Here is a 22,387-nt window from a genome sequence, read left to right on the forward strand (position 1 = left end):
TGCCTGGGAAGTTCATAACACGTACCCAAGAGCAGACTTCAGCACTGTTAGAACAAAACAAGAACATCCACCCCATTCTCTCCCAAAGGAATGCTTTATTGACAAGTTTCCTCAGACTTTATCTGTAAAGAGAAACGGTTCAATACCCAAGCGCCGGCAGTCCCCGTTTCACTGGCTCTGTCCCTCAAGAGAGACCAGCTTCAGTCAAACAAGGAGCACCACTACGTGACACTCTACACTCCACCTACTGCTAGCACACCTGCCTTCTAGCATTTCATCCTGTGTCCCCAGGTCTGCAGAGGGAGGGGAAGCAAGGGTGGGGGAAACAGAGATTCATTAGCAGGTAAGTGTCAAAACTTGCTTCTCTAAATTGTCAGAGACTGTTCGGTCCCTCCAGGGTGATAAACCACTAAAACTACCCAGATATGTACACAAGCAAGTCTAAAGACCTGAGTCAGTCCCACTTCGCCTCTAAGGCACAGAATTGCTCACTCTAGGTATTTCTATGTGGAGGCACCTTGCCTAGAATAAGATCAGGCCTCTAAAAGAAAACTCAGATTTATTTTTTTTTTTCAGCTCCTGAGCAACAAAGCTGGACATCAAAAGAGCAAAACACGCAGCCCCTGGGGGAACTGGTTGAGCTCTGTGACTCTGCCAGTTTTGTAAAACAAGATTAGAGCTGGGGCTTTCAAATGAAAAAAAAAAAAAAAAACAAAAAAACCCAAAAAACCAAACAAACATCCAGTCAGAGTCAGATGTACTAGATGGAGGAACCTCCAGAGAGCAGAGTCCCTCCAACATAGCATCAGTATTGCTAGAGACAGCTTTGGCCTTTCTCATCTGGCCCTGTTGCTAGCAGCCTTCAGGAATTCCTTCTCCAAGAAAGAAGGCATAAACTGAGAAGGGAGAAGCAAGTTTCATACACTCAGGAAACAGAGTGTACCACTAAATTTAACACAAGAACTGGCTTATAAGCATGCTGCTACTACTGTATGATGCAAAACTCCAGTGCTCAACATCCAGCTTTATAACCCTTATGGTCTTCTCTATAGAAAAAAAAATTATCATAAACAAGTAAAGCATAAGGTGATGTAAGGCTTGCAATTCAGTTTCAGAGTCCAAGGGAACATTTCCCTAATATGATGCCAAAGCTTTTTGTTTTTATGCTTTATTTCTTTAAAGTTCATTGCATTTAAAAATAAAAATTTTTTAGTTTTGTTAAAGCTAGAGCATTAGTGTAACAACGAGGCAGCTGCTAAGTGAAGTTTCCCTTTTGGAAGCCCAGAAAAAAAGCCAACTGTTTACCCCATTTACCAGACGACTCCAATGAGAGCCAGAGAAAACAGTAATAGGAGAAGCCTGGGAGCTCACAGAGTAGCTGCATGGCATGCCCTGAACAGAGAACAGAGCCAGAAGCTGAAGCTAAGATGCCCATGCACTTGGCTTCTCCAGTAACTGCCCTCCTCACACTGCTCAGGGTGATGTATCGATAGTTCCAAGTTATGTCAGACAAGGGAAAACTGTTTTTGTTTTTCTTATCTATACCAGTGGCATTTCTGAGCTACTTTAAGGAAACTCCATCTTACATGCTCTCCCAAGAGGACAGCAGTGATACATTTAATCTACAAACTTTAGTGTAAAATATTATTTGTGTACAAAACTTTGCATTCTCTTTATTTGACTTCAATCCAGCAGCAGTGTCTATGAATGAATGATGGATCTCTCCAGACTGGTGCTCAGCCCCTTGTTGGGTTCACATGTTGTTGCTGTTGTGGAGATTCAGGAGGGAGGGGGCTCACTCTTACAGTCGTGCACAGCCGTGCAAAACCACATTGCAGGTCTAGAAAGGAGCGTTATCTTGTGGAGGCTTGTCTCCAGCTCCCGAGGGGGAGTGGAGGCCATCAGTGCTATTTTCCCTGCTGCCCACCACTCTGGACTGAAAGGAGAGAAGACAGTTAGGATAACAAGCCAGCACTGAGAATACCAACTCAATTCCCCCTTGTCAAGGTCACCTACTGTAGCAAAGACTTCACATATGAGAGGTCATTTGCCCGAATACTAGTCTACAAGAAAAACATTGCAGAAATTAAGTTTTCTGCGTAAGGCTTCACACTCTATGTTCACAGACAAGGCAGACTTACCTTTATGGTCCCAACTCTATCTTCAAATGACTTGAAGGTTGCAGAATTCCTTGAAGAAAAGGGAGGGGAAAAAATAAAGAGCAAATCAAAACAAGTCAGTTAAGTAAATCAAATCACACAGCATGACCAGCCCCTCTGGCCATTCCCATGCAGCGACAACAGCACCCAGAACACTTTCTGGTCCTCACAGCCTTTGACACAATCTCTCAGGCACACCACATTCAAACTTTGAAGGAAAACATTTATACCACATGCAATCCACTCAATTGCTTAAGCTTAAATGTTGAGGGAAACAAGTCCTTGTTCACTAGGGAATCAACACACAGTGAGTAGCGAAGAAACTAGCTCTTAGTTTTACAAGGCTTCCAACTAAAAGCACACCATCTTAAATAATGGAAAGGAAAAACTGAAAAGGGTTTAAAAGCAAATGCTGCAGTTTCCCATGTTACATCCTGTGGGCAAGAAGAGCAAGGGCCACGTGCCTGTACCTATGCACAGGTTTATTACTACAGGAGCGGCCATCTGCATTGGGAAATGCTCACAAAAACCAAGGTGTAATAAATTAGAGGATTTCATATTTCTAGCAAAGGAAACCAGGTCAATTGTTTGACAACCTAACAAGCTTCCTTGCTTACAAATGATTCCCGGGGAGTGCTTTGTACCAGGCATTCAGACCAGGCAGTTACTCATACAGAGCTGCTTTCCCCAGGCTAGGCTGCAGGAGCACTGGGAGATGACTACCCTCATCTCAGTTTTTGTTTCAAAGAATCACTTTCTATTTGCAGCCATAAAATAACCTCCATCTATCTGGAACGAGGATGAACAGAGAAAGAGAGGGCTTCTGTGGGCCTCGTCCAGCCCTGGCAGTCCTTTCTCCTGCAATGCACCCAACTGTACCCCAACTGCATGCCGGGAAGGGTGCTGAGCTTCCAGGCTGGAGACAGAGGGTTCAGGTCAGGATTCATCCCAGTATTAGCAATGGCGATGCTGTACGTTGCAAGAGGAGGACTGAACTGTCCCAGAACACCACAGGTACCAACAGCCCTAAGAAGAGATTGTGTGAGAAACCCACCCTGACCTACTCAGGCCAGAGACTGTGGTTACCCCATACTCTGAGTGGGGTCTGCTTAAGAAGGGAACCAGTTGTGCAAACCAGGACGACAAAAAAAACCCACAGCAACAGAGTGAGCTGTACGCTCCCACCATCCCACTCAGGAGACACGGGTACTTGCTACATTACCTCATCGCTGGCATACTTATCGAGTGGCGGATGGAGTAACTGCTACTCGGAAGCATTCAGAATAAGGAGGAAAAGGTTAAATGACAATTTTATACTGACACCACACAAAAGCAGTGTACCTCTGGTTCTTAAGCACTTACTGTCCACACACAGGCTGCTGTGGAAACCAAAGTGGTAAGAGCCAGCCCTCTCTTCCCTTATTTAACAGCTGCAGCCCAGAACTTAGGACAGTAAGCACAAGCATTTAACTGCAAACTGCAGCGTAATACAAGAGTCAATTGCAAAGCTTTGGTTTGTGGTAGGTTTCTCAATCTGTCAAAAGGGTAGGCAAGGCTTAAATAATCAGCTTCCCCTGTAACATCTGCAAGGGCCTGGCACAGAAACAAGTGCTCTTTTAGCGGCCTTGACCAGTATCTTACCTAAAGGAATGCGAGAAAGGGTGAGCCCTGGGAGAAGCCACCAGCAGCAGAAAGAAAAAGGAAGCAACAGTCAGACACTTGTATAGATCCAAACACTAAATGCAGGGCAACTAAGCAGGGACATTGCTGTCCAATGATTCTGTGACAATGTCAACTACTAAGGAGGAAGCCTCTCAAAATAAATTACAGAAGCAAGCAAAAAAGTAATTGCTTTTTATTAACTCAAGCCAAGCTAAGACATTTTTCAGAGAAAAATAACAGCACCTACAGCAACTTAGAGCCAGGGTGCTGGGGAGGGAAAGGAGTGGGTGTGCAACAACAAATCAAAATATTTTACCTACCCCCATCCATTGCTTTCATGTGATTTTTTTTTTTTTAGGAGTATGTTTTCCTAAACTGAGGGTTTTACCAAGCAGTAGCTAATTCAATAAAGATACCTCCTTCCCCCATTCCCCTCCCCATGAGCTCTCACACAAAGACAGCATTGCCAGGACTTCTGGTTGAGAACTTCTGTAACGGGAACCTGCAATAGATACCTGCACATTACCTTGCCCAGCCTCAAAGTTACAGCTCAGAGAACAAACACATCTCAGCATAATAAAGATAAGAGCATCTGGACAAGAGGTATCATGTTTACCCCATAACCTAGCTGCCCATTTTTAGGTTTCAAGGCAAGCCATTCCCCCACCAGGTTACCAGATTTCCATGTGTGATTCTGCAATAATGCAGTAGCACCTCAGTAGTCTGAAATAACAGACCAAGGTTTCTTACTTCTAACAGTAAGATTACCAGGATGCTCCAGAGGAGCTTCTCCTACCAGCAGGAGTGTTTTATTGCACTTAAATATAACTTTCACTTCTGCAGCAGGAAGCAGTCATGGCAAGTTGGATGTGAAGTACTTGGCAAGGAGCACAAGGGCTTTTCCTTACAGCCAGAGCTAAGACATCAGAGACTGTGGTTTCATTTCCCCATGCATCCAAGTCAGCTCTTTGGCAGGGTAGACTCCTTGAAATGCTGTCTTTGCACGCAAAATAAATTAACTTTCTACTTACTCTTGCTTAAAGGAGAACACCACAGATGACACGTGTCTATGCACCATGCTACTCTGCATGCAACACCACAAGCACTAGGTTGTTTGTTCAGTATCTTGGCCTGGACTTAGCAGTAACCCTTTTCCTCCTTTCATAAGGATTTAAGTTTTATGTAAATTCAGGAATTTGCAGGCACCTTTGGGGCTCAGGCTAACATTTCATAGTAAATGTGCTTGTAGTATTATGTACAGCAGCAAACCTCAGACAACATGAAGTGTATTGCTAGACACAAAAAACCACAAAGCAAACTGATCAACAAAAAGAAAACATTTTCAATTTTGCAGTTTACTGGGATCAGTAAAATACAGGAACAGAGTATCTAAAAGCCAATTTACTTTTTAACTCTAAGTGGAGATAACAGGAGAAAGATGAATTGGCCAAGATTTGAAAAAATCCCACCCACTAATTAAGCTCCATTTTCTCCCCTCAAGGCAATCTAATAGAGCAACAGCATTAACAGAGTTAGCACATAGTCACCACATTAACTTCACAATGTCTCCTTACAATCCACACCTATAACATTTAATATTTTTTTTGACCAGACTACAGCAACCCAAAGACTTCACCCAGAGACACATTACTTGTCTTTAATAGCATTTTGGTCCAAGCATCTTTGATGGAATTATGACTATGCCCTCTGTGTATAGGAGGCATTTGTCCCATTCATCATGCCTTCCTCACATTTATCAACCGGTGAAGGCTGACCAAACAAGGAAATCCCTTCTGTTATCTCAACACTTCCAGTGATGGAAAATAAGCTTGCTTTACAAGTGAATTTGTGGTGCAAGAAGAAAAAACACCCAGGAGTACAGTAACAGAGGTTGCAGTGTAGGCTACAAGGCCTGTAACAGATTCTCTGGGAACACAGATCATCTCCACTTGTTCAGAGAAGTGATCACAACAACGCAACAGACTTCACTCCTTGTTAGCTCTGATCACATATCAGAACAGCAATCACGAGTTTCACCTGGCAAGGGTAAAAGTGGGATAGTTCCTGCAAAAACTCATGCTCCAAGTTAAACCTTATTCAGAATCAGAAATAAAGACTTGAATGCAGCACAGGAGACAAGTCTGTTTATACACACACTGAAAAACCAAAAGTCTTAAAAAGAAAAAAATAAATCATTACTGTGTTCCCCACAGGGCCACATATATAAAGCAAACCCTGCTGAAATAACTTTGGCAGGGATTCTCAAGTGTAAGACAGAAGCTGCCTCTATTTCATAATACATCACCCAAGGTATGAGCTATAAAAAGGAATGCAGACATTTAAATTGGTGATTAATGCTGAGCAATACCATTGCTGCAAAGGTCTGACTTGTTTGTAGGCCAGCTGACTACGCAGCTGGTTTTCACTATGACCATGACAGGCCAGCTCTGTCACCAGGAGTGATGGGCACACTCTTCACTCGGCCAGGTATCCCTTCCCTCCATCATCTGCTCCTGGGATGGCACAAACATTTCTGCAGCTGCACGGTGAATTCCCCCAACCAAGAGAAAACAGGCAGGACCAGGTCTGTCAAAACAGCTTCTTCTGGTGGCAGCATGGGTTCGGGAGTTCCCCGTTTGGTCCAAGAAGCACAGTACCCAACCCCTTGCCACAACTGTCTGACCAGATTGCAGAAGTCTGGCACCACATTTGCTTATCAGTTTAGCAAAATGTGTCACCACCACATCTTGTACCAGTATCTGTGATCTACTGTGATTACATGTAATCTCTTCTTCCAGCAGAGTATACAGTTTCCAGGAAAGAAGTTAAAACTTCAATACTGGAAAGGGTAGGAAGCCTTTCCTGGGCCAAATTCAGAGAAGAGAGCTACTGAAAACACCAAAAGTTACCCTCCAGGAACACAGTAAATAACTCACTGAAGACAGAACTGGAATAAATCAGTACTATGTGATCAGAGGCCAACAAGTTCTTACCACTTGGATATTCCCAGCCACAGTGGAATAGGAAATTCCCTACAAAGAATGACAGCTACCCATTCAATCCAAGGTCTGATACATCATGTTGTTAAATACAAGCTCTAAAAATACTTCCTTAGTAACCTAGATAAGTTGTATATTTGGAATTAGCTCTCAATTCCAAGAAAAATGTGGTCAAGTTGTTCTGCATGAAAAACCTGGATGTCACCATTAACAGGGAAGCAATCTTTACCTGACCTTCAGAAATTTAAGCTAAATCACCAATTCTAACCCTGAACTTTGCAGGGCTGAGAAACACAGAGCAAGAGCCTCAGCCATCAACCAAGGGAACCAGCCCTCCACTTTCCAATGCAGAGAGGTTTAAATTTGCAATTACTTCAGCAGTCATCTGCTTAAGGAATCTAGATAACCACCAACCACAAGAAAAAAATTTAACATTGCCACAATCTTCTGAATCAATACGTACCTTCTAATCAACATAACTGTGCCTGGAAGGTATGTTGCCCTTCTCTGCAGAAAGTCAACACACAGGGCTCAAAACTGCAGCCATCCAGACTTCACCCCATTTTAAAGCACAACAGAGCACAGGAGTGATGACCCCTTTTAATTCTAAGCAGTAACACTGAGAAAACACACCCATAATCCAGTAATGAATGGAAAAGGCAAACTTTTAAGAAGTTTCTTATGTATGATTTAAAAGCTGCACTTGTAACCATATGACAATAAAAGGGGGAAGGCCGCTAAAAACATTCTGTCAGTTCTCCTAAGCCAAATCAAACTTGAATGCCTTTGAACAGGTTTTATCCCATCAAAAAGTCTTAAGCATTTAATCTGTCCTAAACTATGATGTACAGGGCCACAGAAAAGAAGGTAGTCCAACAGTAACATGCTGCCAGCTAAGCAGAAAAGTGGAAAAAACCTAGTTATTGTCTAAAGTCTCATTATTGTTTGAAACCTAGATCAAAGCACCAGAGCACAAAACAGAAGTCTTACCTCATGTCACCAAGTTTCCTGCTGATAACGGAACCTACATTGGAAAGGGCTGCTGAAGTCTTCTGTCCTGCCTGGGAAAGGGTTTCCTGGGTCTTCTTATAACTGAATAGAAAAAAAAAAATATATTGCACATTGAACTGGTAAGATCTGAAAGCAAGAAGCATCCCCCTTCGTTTTGCAAAAGGAACCCGTACCAAAGGAAAGAAGCTAGGTTAGTGAGCAGCACTGGCTTCACTGAAAGAGCCCCTTCCAGTCTTGCATATATTCAAAGGTTTGAAATTTTTAAAAAAGGCAGCAAGTGTAGGATTAGCCTTTCCATACACTCACTTTACTGTTTTGACCATATGTTCTTCAATCTGACAAACATTTGGAAAAAAATTCCAGCCAAAACAAAACCCAATTTCCATGTGGAACCTCTAATACCATAGTACAGTATCCTCTTTGCTCTACAACTATCTGTTGGTCTCTTTGAGAGGAAAATAAGACCAGGAACCTATTCCATAATATCCTTGCAGCCTTGAAGAAGCTATAGCATTTGTTGTAGTATTAGGTTATGGAGGAAAAAGGCAAGACTAACATCACTGTGTAGAAAAAAATATGCAGGAATTGGCACTATCTCTAAAACCACAGTTTAGAAATAAATTGGTAGAGAAGTTTCCTATCAGTTACCATTAACCACAATACTTCAGAAATGTCTGACAGCCTGTATTTGTCAGTTGCTTACATCAGAGCTTATACCAGAGCTGGAGAAGACAGACACCTGAGAACCTTTGTTTTCTCCAGATAAGACTAATCACAGGAGCAGATTCTTTGAGCCACTTTCATTCACTCATCCTCTCTAAGCTATTCCACAGTTGGCAATTAACATCTAGATCTATGGCATTCTTCAAGTTATAAAATAAGACAGACTCAGGCTGGAAAACTAGTTCAATAATTTAAGGCAAGTTTTCTTACTCCAAGTATTTCAGCTTGAGGGTTTTTTTTGCCTGACTAGGGTATTCCAGAGCAGGGCATTATAAACAGCCTAACACTCACTCACACCTGACCTCCCAAGGCTAAAAGCACCATCATGGCAACTGACTTACTGACATCTCATTCAGCACTACAGCACCTGAACTGGGTTCAAGCAAAACCAATTACAACATCCTGGTTTCTTGTCGGTTTTTTTTTTTTGTTTGAACTTTTTTTAAGACCAAAATCAAGTACTTCTGAATGAAGAATGCACACAAGATTTAGGCAGAACAGGGCAAAGCCACACCAGCTTTACCTTCCCTCTTCCTGCTCCTGAAAGATAATTCCCATAACCTACACATTTTTCAGACCAATTCCTCTTGAATTCAGCACCCCCAGAAGAATCTGCGTGCCCCAACAGCAATGCCTCAATACTGTTCTCCCCACAGCACAATCTTTTGCAAGCAGTAATCATCCTGGAACAATTTAGGAGTGAACTGGTCAGCATCAACACTGCTTGCTCCTACACATGCCTGCCTACTGCAACAATGATGTTTGAACCCTAAAGCCAAAGCTGCTTTGGAAGAGGAGGATCTCAATCCTGCCTTCAGCCGCCAGGCTACTACCTGGCCAAGTCTTGGCACGGGATTTGATTTACAGCTGCCTAACAGAAACATCCAAGCCCTCGTGCTCACCAAAGTACATTGTGCCGACTCTACGTCTGCTTGGCACTCAATTTGAACCAGCACTGAGCACCAGAGCAGCACTGAGAGAAATGGTTTACAGACTCAAAAGACACCAGCATGCCATGCACACACTGCAGACTTCCAGGTATCATGTCTAGCTTCAGCAAAGGCCGATTTTCCAATTGTGTTTTCCACACTTGACAGCAGTCTTCTTAAGGTAAGTGAAGATCCAGCTACTCGAGTGCTGCTCCTTCCGCCTCAGTGTGCTCCTTCACGATGCCAGCACAACTGCTTGTGCTGACACAGTAATCCAGATCAAGGAAACAATCCAGCTGAAATATAAACTTGGAAGAACAAAAAACCAGACAGCAGCAGCCAGATCAGATCACCACTCTAGCCCTGCATCCACAGCTCACACACCCACACCCCTCCACTGCTGCAATGCGGGAGGCAGAGCCAGGGAAGTGCAGGGAAGTGAGATGAGAAGCTCTTTAGCCCAGAACTGCCATCAGACACACATGTGGAACTGCATCTGTGATGACCAGGGATCAAGTTATACAAGACTTTAATGCAACTTAACCATGCCCAGCCCTGACCTAGAAGTTGCAACTACTCTCCTGCAAGTGACACTGCCAGGTTTACCATGGCTTTAAATTCACACTCGCTCACTTTCCTCCCTTAGCACCAGTACAAAGTACACCAGAATAATCCAAACCTGAGTGTAACAAATACAAGCTCTGATTAATACCTTGCTTTACTAACAGGCAACTGGCTGCAGCAGAGGCTGCAGAAATTCTCTGCCCTGTGATGTTCATCTTGTGATAATCAGGTATTTTTTTGCACCCCTCTCCTACAAACCCTGGGAGGGAGGAGCCAGACCTGCACCCTCAAATCCTCCTTTATCCATTAACATCAGGTTCCTCTCACTTGCTTTCACCCAGCCATCACTTGTGCTGCCTGGCTAAGTATACAGACCAGCTAAGTCACTCGCATGCCGGTTACAGTAAAACAGGAGCTGGGGATGGATTGTGCCGATTGCTCTGGGGCTAGGAACGGGAACTACCAGGAAATTCAGCAGCGCTTAAAAGCCCATAAGGTCATGAGTTAGGCCCATTCCCAGTTCAGTCAGGATACTTGTTAGTTATAATGCAGAGCAGCTCTGAAACAGGAATGAGGACACATTTGCATAAAAATCCCAAACCACATGAATAAAACCTCATCCTTGGATTTCTTGAACTTGACTCTGCATTTACTGAGCTTCAGACAGAGGAAGTAGAAATTCTGATAGTTTTCTGAACCATTGCTGGAATTTTACCTTTCAATCCCCCTGGTCTCTCCATTTTTATCAGCATCTACCTCGTTAGCATGAATTGTCATTCTGTCTAGTGCCAAAGCAAGCAGGAAAACTAGCATGCCACAGCTATTCAGGCCTTAAGTGCTCCACAAAAACACGCTTCCGCCACATTTCTGGTGCTTATAAAGTACAAGGAAACAGATCTGAGGAGAAGTTTTCTATTCCAGCAGGCACACCCAGGGAGGAACTCTGATTAAACACTGCTGGAATCCATCACACTGTCAGCAAGTGTAAAAACCAAGGTCATTCTATTTAGCAAGTGTAAATAGTGACAATTTACATCATCTTAATCTAGAAAACATACATGGAACATTGAAAGTAGACCTGCATACTTTGAAGTTTTTTCTGTTACTCCTACTTTTTATCTCTGCTCATCTTTCACCCATCCTATGAAGAAAACCTATTCACACACACTGACAAATAACAAGCCAGCTCAAAGGATTGGATTTCATACCCACTCCAGAGAACAGGAAGAGCTGGCTTACCCAAGACCTACCTTACCATGGTTTAAATCAGCTCAGAAGACAATGATACTACCTGCCTGCTCGCACTGCATCACTGTGAAAGACTGCCCTACATACCGTGGGAAAGATGCAGACAGAAGGACAAAGGCCAACTTCCATAATTTAGTCCAGATGAGAATCTAATTTCAGGCATTTAATGAAAACACAGCTAAGAGACCTTTGCAGCCAACAACTGGAGTTTAACAGCTGTGAGGTTTAAACTGTTAGAGTCCATTTGGGGCTCCCAACATGACAGAACAGCTGCCTTGGACACTACAGCTTTATTTTTCTCATCAGGTACTGCAGCAAAAGGAAAAGCTCCTGCCCCCCACAGAGCTTGTTGAGGGTAACAAGTAAAGGTCAGCCTGGCTTTCGCACAGCTTGCCAGCTGAAGACAGAACATGTGGCACACAGGTCTCAGCTACCCAGTGGTTTCAGCCAGCTCTCCTCTGACAGCAGGTAGGCATCTGAAGAGCATCACTTGGACCGCAATGAAATCATTCAAATAGTGACCTGAGAGAAAGCTTCCTCTCCCAGAAGAGGCCCTTACTGAGTTAAAAAAAGTGAAAGCTAGAAGAGAGAAATGTTTAAATAGATCTAGTCAAAGCAGAGGACTGAACAGGGGCACAGAACATTAGTGGCAGCAGACTGTCACGAAAGCATTTGTTAATGCTGAAGGTTAAGACACTCACGCTTCTGATTGAGTTAATTTTTCATTCCAGTCCTCCAGTGTGCTGCTGGCTGAAAGATATCTACAAACACAATGGAGGTTAGATACAGTGCCAGGATTCACTACAGGTGCTTCTTTTGACACTTTCCACATTATTTATGTCTCTTTACACTTACAGTATGATAGGCTTTACTTCTCTGACAATAGCTTCCCCCCTTCTCTGTTACAACCAGAAGGAAAAGAGTGGTTGTTTGAGAGGTGGGGAAACACCCAAGCCCCAGTTTCTTTCTTACTTAAGCACGTTCAAACACAGAGCATCAAGAAACAGAGCAGTTTAGAAGGTGTCAGGAATTGAAAGACTTGGCATCTTCTGCTCCCTTCCTACATGACGTGTGGTGGCTATGTATTAAAAGCACAGAGCAGTGAACTGAGCTCAAGGCCAAAAAACAAAAGTGACTACCACACCCAGAGCTGTATTTTACCAATATAGCATGACCTGGACAAACTTAAACTTAATTTAATTTTCTAATCTTCACAAATCATGTTTCTCTACACACAAAACAGTACCTTAGGCATTGTGAGAATTAACACTGGAGGTACAAAACAAATACAAGTACTACAGAAATTGTCTGCTACCACCTCGGACAACACGCAGAAGTGCTCAGCAGGTGACAGAGGCAATTCATGTCACCCAGGAATTAATTCTCCCCAATTAGGCCAGTGCCATCTTGCCTAATGCTGGGATGCTCCTAATCCACATTTTCCTCTTCGCTAAATAATGATTTCTTTCAACAAGACATAGAAGGGGGAGAATGTTCAGTGCAGAAAACATTCAAGGGCTCCCTCACGTTCAGCTATGCACCAGGAATTGAAATGATTCACATCTAATATAATTAAAGAATATATTTTAGAGACAAAATTGCCAGATGTTCTTTGTCCACGTTTGTTACCTGCTTGTATATACAGCAAAGACTAGAACTCATGGCTTTCTCATGTTGAGATCAGCACAAAGGTTCACACACACTGTGCAGGAGAGCCACTGCGTGGTGGCTTTCAAAAGCCAATATGTTTATTTGCATTTGTACTGCCCCTATTTCCAGCTACAAGTAAATGCCTTCAGGCACCTTCTCTCCTGGGTGGCCATAGAGAACCAAACCAACTCCTATCACATCCAATGGTAAGAGAAATAATTTCACAGTAAAGATAGAGGTTGACTAATAAGGCATTTGGTAACAACAGGCTAACCTACCAATGACCGGCTAAAGGGAAACTGTGGTTGATTTTTTGCCCCTTTTTTTGATAAAGTGTGGTCTGGTAACTGATTGGAATTTTTCTTCTGCAATAGCAAGACTATGAAAGAGACAATAGCAGTAACATTTACTCATCTCCTCTGCAACTGAGGGATACTTATAGCTGGAAGCCAAGCATGCTGCTAATGACAGTCCTGCTTCACCACGCCTCCAGCTCCCAATCAACCCCTGATGCCTGTGAGAACAAGCAGCAGCACAGATCAGGGAACGCAGCAAGGAGCAAGGAGGTGTTGCTGAGGAGCCCGAGGCACTCACAAGTCAGACTGTGTCACTTTGTCATTCCACTCTCCAAGTTTCTCAGATGTTTTCACATAACTATAGAAACAGAAAGTGTTAATGAATATAACTTTAATATTCATTTTTTAGAAGACAATGACACAGATTTCAGTTACAAAGGAATAAAAGAAGTTGGGCAGGGATATGGGAGGGAAGATGAGGAAAAGGAAAGAATAAACAGCGAGATGAACAGCTCAACAATCTGCTCTGCAGTAGCACTGTCAGTAACTCCAAATTCCAGTTAAGTTACACAAGACTTTTTAAACTGAATGGCATCTCTATGGGCCTCAAAAGTCCCTTACACCCCGGCACAACTGCAGGGTCAAACTTACCTCTTCGGCTCTCCTTTTGGCACTGTCAAGCATTGCAGGGAACACACCCTTAACACAGGAACAGTCAGGCTAATTTCATGTCTTCCTCAGGCATAGATGACTACGCATAGTGCACACTAATATTAGGTTTTTTCCTAGGAAGTGCAGGGTTTTTAGTTCAAGCTGTAAGACTCAGGAAACAGCTTCTGAACTAGCACCATGCAGCAGAGCTTTGAAACTTCTTGCTCCTCTTGTCGAGCCTGAGCTCAGAACAAGGCAGCAGCTGCCTATGTCTCAAAGAATGAGCAGAAATGGGAAAATTGAACTGTTAAGTGACAGTCTAAATCTCTAACATCATGGGAAAGAGCATCCAGCAATAATTTATCAACATAATAGATATGAAAGTTCTGTTTATGCCAACATAAAGACACTGACATACAAGAGAAACAATATTTAAGCGCCTTCTACTCTATATACCCATCAAGCAAAAAGCCTCCAGCCACTTGGAAGAGCCCTGGAACATGCTTCTGGGAAACAATTACTACAGGGTCCTATTTTAAATAAACATGCATCCCAAGCAACACTTACGCATTGGAGACTTGAACATCATGCCAGCTTTTTGACAGGTTTTGCTTTAACCCATCCAAAGGAGTCAAACCTAGCTTCCTCTTCAGCTCTCCACAGTGCCTCTCTTTAGCAGCCAGAACTTGCCTGAGAGTACCAATTTCTTCTTCAACCTGAGAGAGAGGTAGTTTTGTCTGAAATCATAGTTTAGCAAGATTCTGAAAATTAAGATGATTTTCCATCTCCCTCAAAACTAGCAAGATTTTGTTAGCACTAATTTAAAGAATTGGTGGGAATGTCAGGTACACGCAGACCACAAACTGTGCTGGAACAGGAGGTCTACAGATGAGACTGCAATTGGGAAAACAGCCACACTGTACTGGCGACTTAATGGCACAAAGATTAACAGAACTCATTCCTAGCATTGTAATTTCAACAGCAGACAAAGATCTGTTGCAAGTTTCATTAAACTAAGGCTTCCATTTTACAATTCTTTTCCTCTGATGTCATTAAAGCAAGGAGTTTCTCCTCAGGGATCTTTTGTACAACATTTACAAAGTACTCTGGTGTTCCTTCCAAGCAGAGAGAGTTCATTTCTACTTTAACTGCAGCTCACCCAGATCTGTGTGACCACCCAGAGCAGCAAAGTCCTCCCTCACTAAAACTTGCAAGTCAGAGAACCACCACAAGATTCTCTAATGAAAGAAAGGACAACAGAACAGCTGTGATTATCTTCAGCTACATTTCAGACAGAAATCACAAACTCACCTTTAGACCCCAAAAGGTGCCCAAAGTGTAGGCTATCACACTACAAACCCTCAGGTCTTCAAAAGCATATAGGCACCAAAAAAAGTTGCTTATAAAGCATAATAGATATTTAAGAGAAAGAGGTAGAAAAACAAAGCCCATTAAGGCTCCATTGTTTCAGCTTCCTAAGGAAAAATGAGTTTCTTTTACATATCGCTTGTCTAAAGTGTTTTCTCCCTTCAAATGGAGCTAAAAGCCTAGATAAAGCTCAAGGCATCAAAAGCCACTTACTTCCTTAGAGCTCTTAAGTAAGTTGTTCTGGGAAAGAGCACACAACATACCGCAGTGTTTGAAGTATCTGCCAGCTTTGTGCATTTTAACAATTAGCTGAGAGATCCAAAGGTAACACCACTGCAAAATTTAAAAAAACAAAACAAAACAAACAAAAGCCAGCAAAAAAACCCTCAAGTCCTGCTCCTGTGACTCCTGTTTGCTCCTTCCCAAAAGGACACAAATGCGGTCGCCCACAGCAAACACGGGCTCCCCATTACCTTGGCAAGCTCAGATCTCAACTCCTCCTCTTCAGCCAGAGTCAGCCCCTCGGGCACGGAGGTCCTGCCCGAAGCCACGCTATCCACCGGAACATCTGTCATGGCATCCGACAGCAGACCTTTGTTGGGAGAGTTAAGGTTGATATCTGTCACAGACAAGGAGCAGAGGGCAGAGAGGATAAGCAGCCAGCAAGCGAAGCACGTTATGCAAACCCGGGCAGTCTGACAGGAAAGGTGAAGGAAGGGGGCTCTGCAGAAAGAGGAAGAGAAACCCCCAGCGGAGTTTCCTCCATGCGCATCGATCAGGAGCGACAGAAGCACCGACCCCAGCGCGCCCAGAACGGCTGCTCCGCCCAGCGCCAGGCAGCGGGTGCTCAGCTCCCCGGGGCCCGCGACAGCCCGGGGGGGCGAGGGGGGCGGGCCTAGCTACCTGGGGGGCTCACCCGCACGGTAGCCCCCAGCCCCCCGGGCCCACCCCCGCCTCACGACGGCGGCGGCCCCCCCACCCCGGGCCGCCTACGACCCCCTCGCAGGCCAGGCCAGGCCAAGGCCAAGGCCAAGGCCAAGGCCAAGGCCAAGGCCAAGGCCAAGGCCAAGGCCAAGGCCAAGGCCAACCCACCCCCCTCAGGGCCGCGCTGCCCCGGGACCCCCCGCCACACAGACGGCGGGAGGCGAAGGCCCGTCCCCGGGGAGCGGAGCGGAGCGCAGCCGCCGGCCCTACCCTGGCTCGCACTCTCCATCACGGTGCCCCAGGCCCCTCCGGCCGCCGCTGAAGAAGCCGCCGCCGCCGCCGCCCCCCCGTGACGCAATCAGCGCCGCGCCGCCCGCCCGCTTCCGGGGAGGGTCGCGGGCAGAGCACGTCACACGCCGCGTTGCCACGGCGACGGCGCCACGTTCCCGCCCCGCCACCGGAAACGGCGGCCGGGCGGGGGTGACGTCATGGGGGCGGTGCTCCGTGCCCCCGGGGGTCAGCGGGCCGGGCGGTGCCGGCGGTGCCGTGCGCCGGGCCGGAGGGAAGGGGGCAGCACCGGCACGGGGCTCCCGGCCCCTAGCAGGCCCCGCCGCTCCCGTGCGAGCCCGACCCCGGGCCCTGCCCCCCGCCCCCTGCCGGTGCCGGCCGCCACCTCCCACCGGTCCCGCCCGTTCTCCCGGGGGGTTCGCCGCGATACGGGCCGCGCCCCCGCCTCTCGGCCTCTGCGGGCTCGGCCTGCCCGGGGGCCCGAGGGCGGTGGCGGTGCCCGGGGCCTCCCCCAGCGCCCCGGGCTGCCCCCGCGCCTCCCGATGCGTCTCAGAAACCGGATTTTTCCCCGGGGTGCGCGGCTGCGGCGGGCGGCGGCGGCGGGGGGACCCCCACGCCCCCCGGCAGCGGCGGGGACCCAGAGCTGGGCCCCGGCGAGAAACCGGCCGGCCGTGGCGGGGGTTGGCGGCCGAGCGGGAGTCGAAACCCGCCGGCAGCGCCGCCCCGGCCTCTGCCTGGGCTGTGGGGAGCGGGCCCGGGCTCTGGGGGGCGGCTCCGGGTGCGGGGATGCCCCGGCGGCGCCGCACCGAGACCCCCGCTGGGCTGGGCCTGGAGGCTCCTTCCCCGCTCCTGTCGCTTTCAGAGCCTTTCCCACCGGCCTCCTCGCGTTGGCCGGGATGAGGCGTGAAAAGGGAAGCAAATGCAGATGGAGAAACGGGTATGAATTTTTCAAAGGACAGGGAGCATTTAGCAGCTCGGCTCTTTGTTCTAGGATTTTTTGCGGGGTTGTTGTGGAGTTCGGAGCCCCGGCGCAGGTCTCATTTCAAAGCTGAGCTCAGTGGAAACCCAGGGAGTGGCCGAATGCTGAGTCCATGTGAAAAATCTGGATTTTTCTAGGCTCTCCAGAGCCCAGATTCTTGAAAATCCAGCCCGGTTTGGTGGCTGCAGCGGGAGGAGCTGGGAGGGCTGTGGCTGGCAGGGAGCTGCGCTGGCCTCTGCCAGCTCTGCCAGGCGTGAAATCCCGCTGCCAAGTCCAGTCTCACCAAAGAGCCAGGGATCAGGCTGTGCCTCGTGGGGATGAGGAGGATCACCCCCTAAAGATCCACTGCTCCAGTGGCTAATTGCGCTCTACCTTCAAGCGCTGGCTTTTAATTAAATGCATTGTGCTGCCAACTTAATTATTCCCCATCTCAAGCCCTTGAAGGGTGCTGGGAAGTGCAGAGCAATGCTGCATTTGGAGAGGGAAAAAAAAAATCCTCTTTGTGGAGGATCATGGCTTTTGTTCGAAACTGCTGCGGCTTTGCTGGGGCTGGGCGGTGATTTGGGGGCAAAACGTCTGCGCTGTCTGCAGAAGCATTTGTTCGCCCTGGGAGCCGCAGCTTTGCACCCTCCACGTTCTCCCGAGTTCCCCTTTTGCTGCCACTGGAATTTTCGTTTGGTTGGGGCTTTTTTTTTTTTTTTTTTTTTTTTCCCATTTGCTGGTGAAGACTGAAATGTCAGGCCTGGGGCAGGTTCCCTTCACTGATCCCTTTCCAGGCGTGTGGAGGCAGAGGGGAGGGAAGGGGCCAGCCTTGACAGATGAGGAGATGTCTCATTTGGGAGGTGAGCGGCATCTCCCTGTGCCTGGGCATCGCTCTGCATCTCTGGAAAGTGCATGTCCCTGGGCAGCACGTTGTTTTCCGACCCTGGCAGAACCAGTGCTACAAATCATGGTTGTTCCCAGCAAAGCAAGGAATTGTGTGAGTGGCCATGTAGACGGGAAGCAACACTCATGGACATCCTCAGCTGCGCAGCTCCCAGGATGGGGATGCTCCGGGTGAGCACGGACGTTTCCTGGCCACCGGTTCCTTGTGTCTGCACCAGGCTTGGTCAGACGCTGCTGCTCTGTGGCTTCGCTTGGAAGCCAACACGCTCTGGGCTCCATGCCCCCTTTTAAAGCAAGCCCTGACCTAGATTTCCCTGCCCGCTGCAAAGCCGGCTGGGCTCTGCTCTCTCCATTGCTCCTCCCCACGGCTGGGAAGGCCCAGCAGAGCAGTCCTGGCTGCTGCTTGTTAAGCCAGTGGCTATTAGCCCCGTCGGGAGCGAGCCTGCTCTGGCTGATAGAGCTCTATCACATTTTGCTCCACCGAACGTGATTCCCAAGTGCGAGGCACCAACGGAGCATCCCCCTTGTAGGAGGGGCAGCTGATGGGGCTATCTCTGCTCTGCAGATGGGCACCAGATGCAGTGGTGATGGCCCATGAGCAGCCCTCAGCCCTGCCTGCTCTCCCCACGGCAGAGCCCCCCTCCCTGCCAAGAGCCTGGCATGTCCCAGCCCTCCGCCCTGGCAGGACACCAGTGCCTGGGCTGACAGGGGGCACGGCATCGCCAGGCGGTGCGGTGGGGTGGAGGCTGCCTGCATGGCCTCCGGCAGTGTGTGGGTGCAGCGTGACCGTGCTGCCTGTCCACCCATCATTTCATCCATCCGTCTCTCCATGAATCCATCCGTTCATGCATCCATCTGTCTGTTCATCCCTGTGTCCATCTGCCCATCCATCCGTGGCTCCCTGGCAGAACCAGACCCCGCTCACAGCTGTGGCCCCAACCCTTCCTTGGAGAGCTGTTGCCCACGCCAGGCAGCTGCACAGGATGGTGGTTACGTGGGGACTGGTGGCAAAACACTCATTAACCAAAAACCAGCACTAAAACACAGCATGTGCACCAGGCCCCCTCTGCTCCTCCTCTGCTCCTGTGGTCTTGGGACATGAAGGTGGCAGCTGGGAGCATCAGGGGGTCCCCCAGGTGCATCAGTCCCCAGGCATCACCCCAGGAGCTGCCTGAGCCCCCCCTGTATGCCCCCAACAAACCCTTTAATGCTCCAGGTGAGACAGATCCTCTTTCCCCATCCCCCAGACAGGAGCGGGGGCACAGGGTGGTGTTGGCGTTCCTCTTTCCCTTCTGCCACTGTCCCCTGCGTGCTGCAGGGCATTGCCCACCCGCCACCGCAGCAGCCACCCGCCCGGTGCTGCCTTCCGCTTTTCTCCAAACCCAAAATAGCCCCCAGTTCGCGGTGGGGGGATGCTGGGGGTGACGCTTCCTCTTTCTGCACCGTCACTGCTGCTGCTGGGGAAGGTACGGGGACTCTGAGCGGGGTTGAACTGAGGGGACATGGGCGCAGCTTCTGGGGCCAGGGTACAGACAGCAGGCGTGGGGCCCGTGGGCTGGATCTGGAGCATCCTCTGCAGGCTTGTTGTCTGGACCAACCCCACATTGCCATCTCCCTGCTGGTGCGGATGGCTTGTTGCAGCCTCACAGACTGCGTGGTCCCATCCCTTGGAGCAGTCTGGGGTGGGCTGGGGACCTGGCAGCACCTGGGGGTCCTCATGCCCACCACCCCATCCTGAGCAGAAAGCCCTGTGTGCCTGCAGGCTCCCCGAGGGGTTCCCACCACGGTCCCACTCTTCCCTGGAAAGTGTCAGTGACTCGTGGCTGGTGCCTGGGCTTCCCTGCCTGCCCACAGAGACCCCCAGCTCCCACCCCCAAACCCCTTGGGAACCATGGGACTGATCCTGGCTGGGGCCAACCAGCCTCCTCCTGCTTCCTTTGGGGATGGTTTCGGAGCCCCTATCGCACCCCTCTGCCTGGAAATGGATCCCTTAATATCTGCCTCGTTACCCAGCTCATTTGGCTGCTCTCAGCTCCGAAGCAGCTCTTGGGGCTGCCTGAGCACACCGTGCCACCCCCCAGCGCTGCTCCCCTGCCACGGGGTTTCTCTCTGGTCCCCACCTTCTAAGCTGGTCTCGAACCAGCTTACGACCACTCATTTCCACCCTCGTCACCAGGAAATCCCCCGGCAGCATTCGGGGTGAAGTTGCTCATCTCTGCAGTCACAGCAGAGCCACCAGTGGGGCAGGGATTGCCCCGCTCCAGCCCCATGGCAGCATGCCGCTGCCCACAAGCTCCATCCCCATGGCCAAGCTCCCCCCAGGGGGATGTGGGGGGATGTGGGGGGAAGCCTCTGGTCCTGGAGCTTCCCATGCACTCACAGAATGGCGTGCACACCTGGGAGCATGCACACTCACGAGGACATGTGCACTCATAGGGATGGGGGACATCTGCAGCCCAAGGACCAAATGGGTGATGGAGCCAAATCCCGTCTCCGGGACCTTGAGCTCTGCAGCCCAGCTGGGGCACAGGGGCTGCTTCCCGGGGGGTGCGGGGGCAAGAGCTGTGCTGCTGCCACTGCAGCTGTGACCAGCTCTGGGCATCAGTGTGGGATGTCCTCGCTGGCACCCGGCATGCTTGGGAGCTGGGGGAAGGATCCAGTCCTCCAGCCCTCCCTCGTGCTTCTGTCCGGAAACAGGCTGGGCAAAAATCCTCCTCCTTCTGCCCCTTTTCCCGTGCCCTGCCCAGGGCTGCTCGGGGACCTGCTTCCCACCCTGCTAACCTCGCCCTGGGATCCATCCAGCACCATCTGCCGCTTGGAAAAACCCTGCTTCCTAAGCTGCTCTAATCCCCGAATCCTATCTGCATCCTGCAGTCAGTGTGAGCTGCCAGCGACGAGCATCTCCCTCGGCTCCCACAGCCCACAGCCACCTCGCTGCGGCTCTCCTGGCTTTCCCTGCCCATGGTGCCAGGGCTGGTTGGGTGCTGGACAGGACCGGGCCAACCCAACCCCTGCGCTGCGGGAAAATGCAAAATGCTTGGAGAGAAGAGGGGAGAAAGCAATAAAAGGTGCCCGATGCTGCTGCCGTGCTGCCCTCCGCTCATCCCCAGGCAGCGGGGCAAGCTCTGCAGCCAGGGCAGGAGGCTGGAGCGCAGGATGCAGCCTGGGGTCAGAAGGTGGCAGAGAGGCGAGACCCCCGGGGCCAGGAGCTGGGGGGCAGCTGGCAGGAGAAGAAAGGGAGTGAGGGGCCGGGGAGAGGTGGGAGAGGAGATGGGGGGTGGGGGGGGAGCCGGCAGTGAAAGAGCCCAATGCAGGAGCAGACAGACCCGGCAGCTCAGGAAGCTGGGGCTGGAGGAGCGGGTGGCCGAGGGGGGTCTCCCCCCGCTCTCCCCACAGCGGGATCACAGGGGAGAGCTTCCCAGAGGATGCGGGGCGTGGGGGGAGAGGAAGCGCCGGAGACAGCTGCACAACATCTGGCAGCAGCGTGGCCCTCCGGGACCCCGAGGCAGCTGAGCATGGAGGGGGGGCATGGGGGAGCGAGACAGCATGATGCTTCCTGCCACCCCTCTGCTGCCAGATGTGCACCCCGCTCCCCCCATGGGCTGAGCCCCCTGGCCCCCTGCACCCCCACCCTTCCTCCCCGCTGGCCTCTTTCCTCCGGGACATGCCCAACACCTGCTTCCAGTTCAGTCCCAGTTCACCGCCACTCCCAGGACCCTGTGGTCCCTGCAACACCCAGGGGACATGACCCCGTCACCTCTGGCATCCCCATCCTTTGATGGCCTTTCTGGCTCCCATGGGGCAGGCTGCGGGGGACTGTCAGCTTGTGTCCCCAAATGGGGCATGTTCCCCTCCATGGCACCGTGGTGCTGTTGCCCAGTGCCAGGCTGGGCGCTCAGCTGCCCTGGCTCCGCACAGGGACTGGGCAGAGCAGGGCAGAGTGTGCAGCAGACCCCAACCCAGCCAATTCCCAGTTCCTCCTGCCCTGAATCCTTCTGGATGCAGACTGCCCCGGGCAGGGAGCCGGCATCACCCGGCTCCAGCAAATAGC

At 49.5% G+C, this 22,387-nt stretch overlaps 1 protein-coding gene across 15 annotated transcripts; it reads right to left on the reverse strand.

Annotated features, from left to right (window-relative positions):
• Window positions 1–75: 75 nt before the first annotated feature.
• Window positions 76–16,590, reverse strand: TPD52L2 (TPD52 like 2). Of its 15 annotated transcripts, none has more exons than XM_055721932.1 (11): window positions 16,455–16,590; window positions 15,734–15,852; window positions 14,460–14,608; window positions 13,540–13,599; window positions 11,997–12,056; window positions 7,811–7,912; window positions 6,815–6,853; window positions 3,801–3,827; window positions 3,382–3,423; window positions 2,142–2,190; window positions 76–1,936 (listed from the first exon to the last, which is right to left on the reverse strand). In XM_055721932.1, the coding sequence occupies exons 1-11, from the start codon at window positions 16,471–16,473 to the stop codon at window positions 1,841–1,843; spliced, it is 762 nt and encodes a 253-aa protein (XP_055577907.1). In that variant the 5' UTR covers window positions 16,474–16,590; the 3' UTR covers window positions 76–1,840. The 15 variants fall into 15 exon arrangements, with proteins under 15 accessions (XP_055577907.1, XP_055577906.1, XP_055577910.1 ...); XM_055721931.1 differs by having other exon boundaries at window positions 15,734–15,879; window positions 16,455–16,556; XM_055721935.1 differs by lacking the exon at window positions 13,540–13,599 and having other exon boundaries at window positions 15,734–15,879; window positions 16,455–16,556.
• Between the last annotated feature and the right edge of the window lie 5,797 nt (window positions 16,591–22,387).

Source organism: Falco cherrug, chromosome 10 (genome assembly GCF_023634085.1).
Source record: "Falco cherrug isolate bFalChe1 chromosome 10, bFalChe1.pri, whole genome shotgun sequence".
In the NCBI taxonomy this organism is placed as follows: domain Eukaryota; kingdom Metazoa; phylum Chordata; class Aves; order Falconiformes; family Falconidae; genus Falco; species Falco cherrug.

Excerpts from the sequence above, each read along its gene's own strand:
- TPD52L2 (XM_055721931.1), bottom strand. Across the intron at positions 13,600-14,459 it reads GATGTTCAAGTCTCCAATGC|TTATGTGAAAACATCTGAGA; the intron begins GTAAGTGTTGCT and ends CTGTTTCTATAG. Across the intron at positions 3,828-6,814 it reads TGGCTGGGAATATCCAAGTG|GGCTCACCCTTTCTCGCATT; the intron begins GTAAGAACTTGT and ends GGCTTCTCCCAG.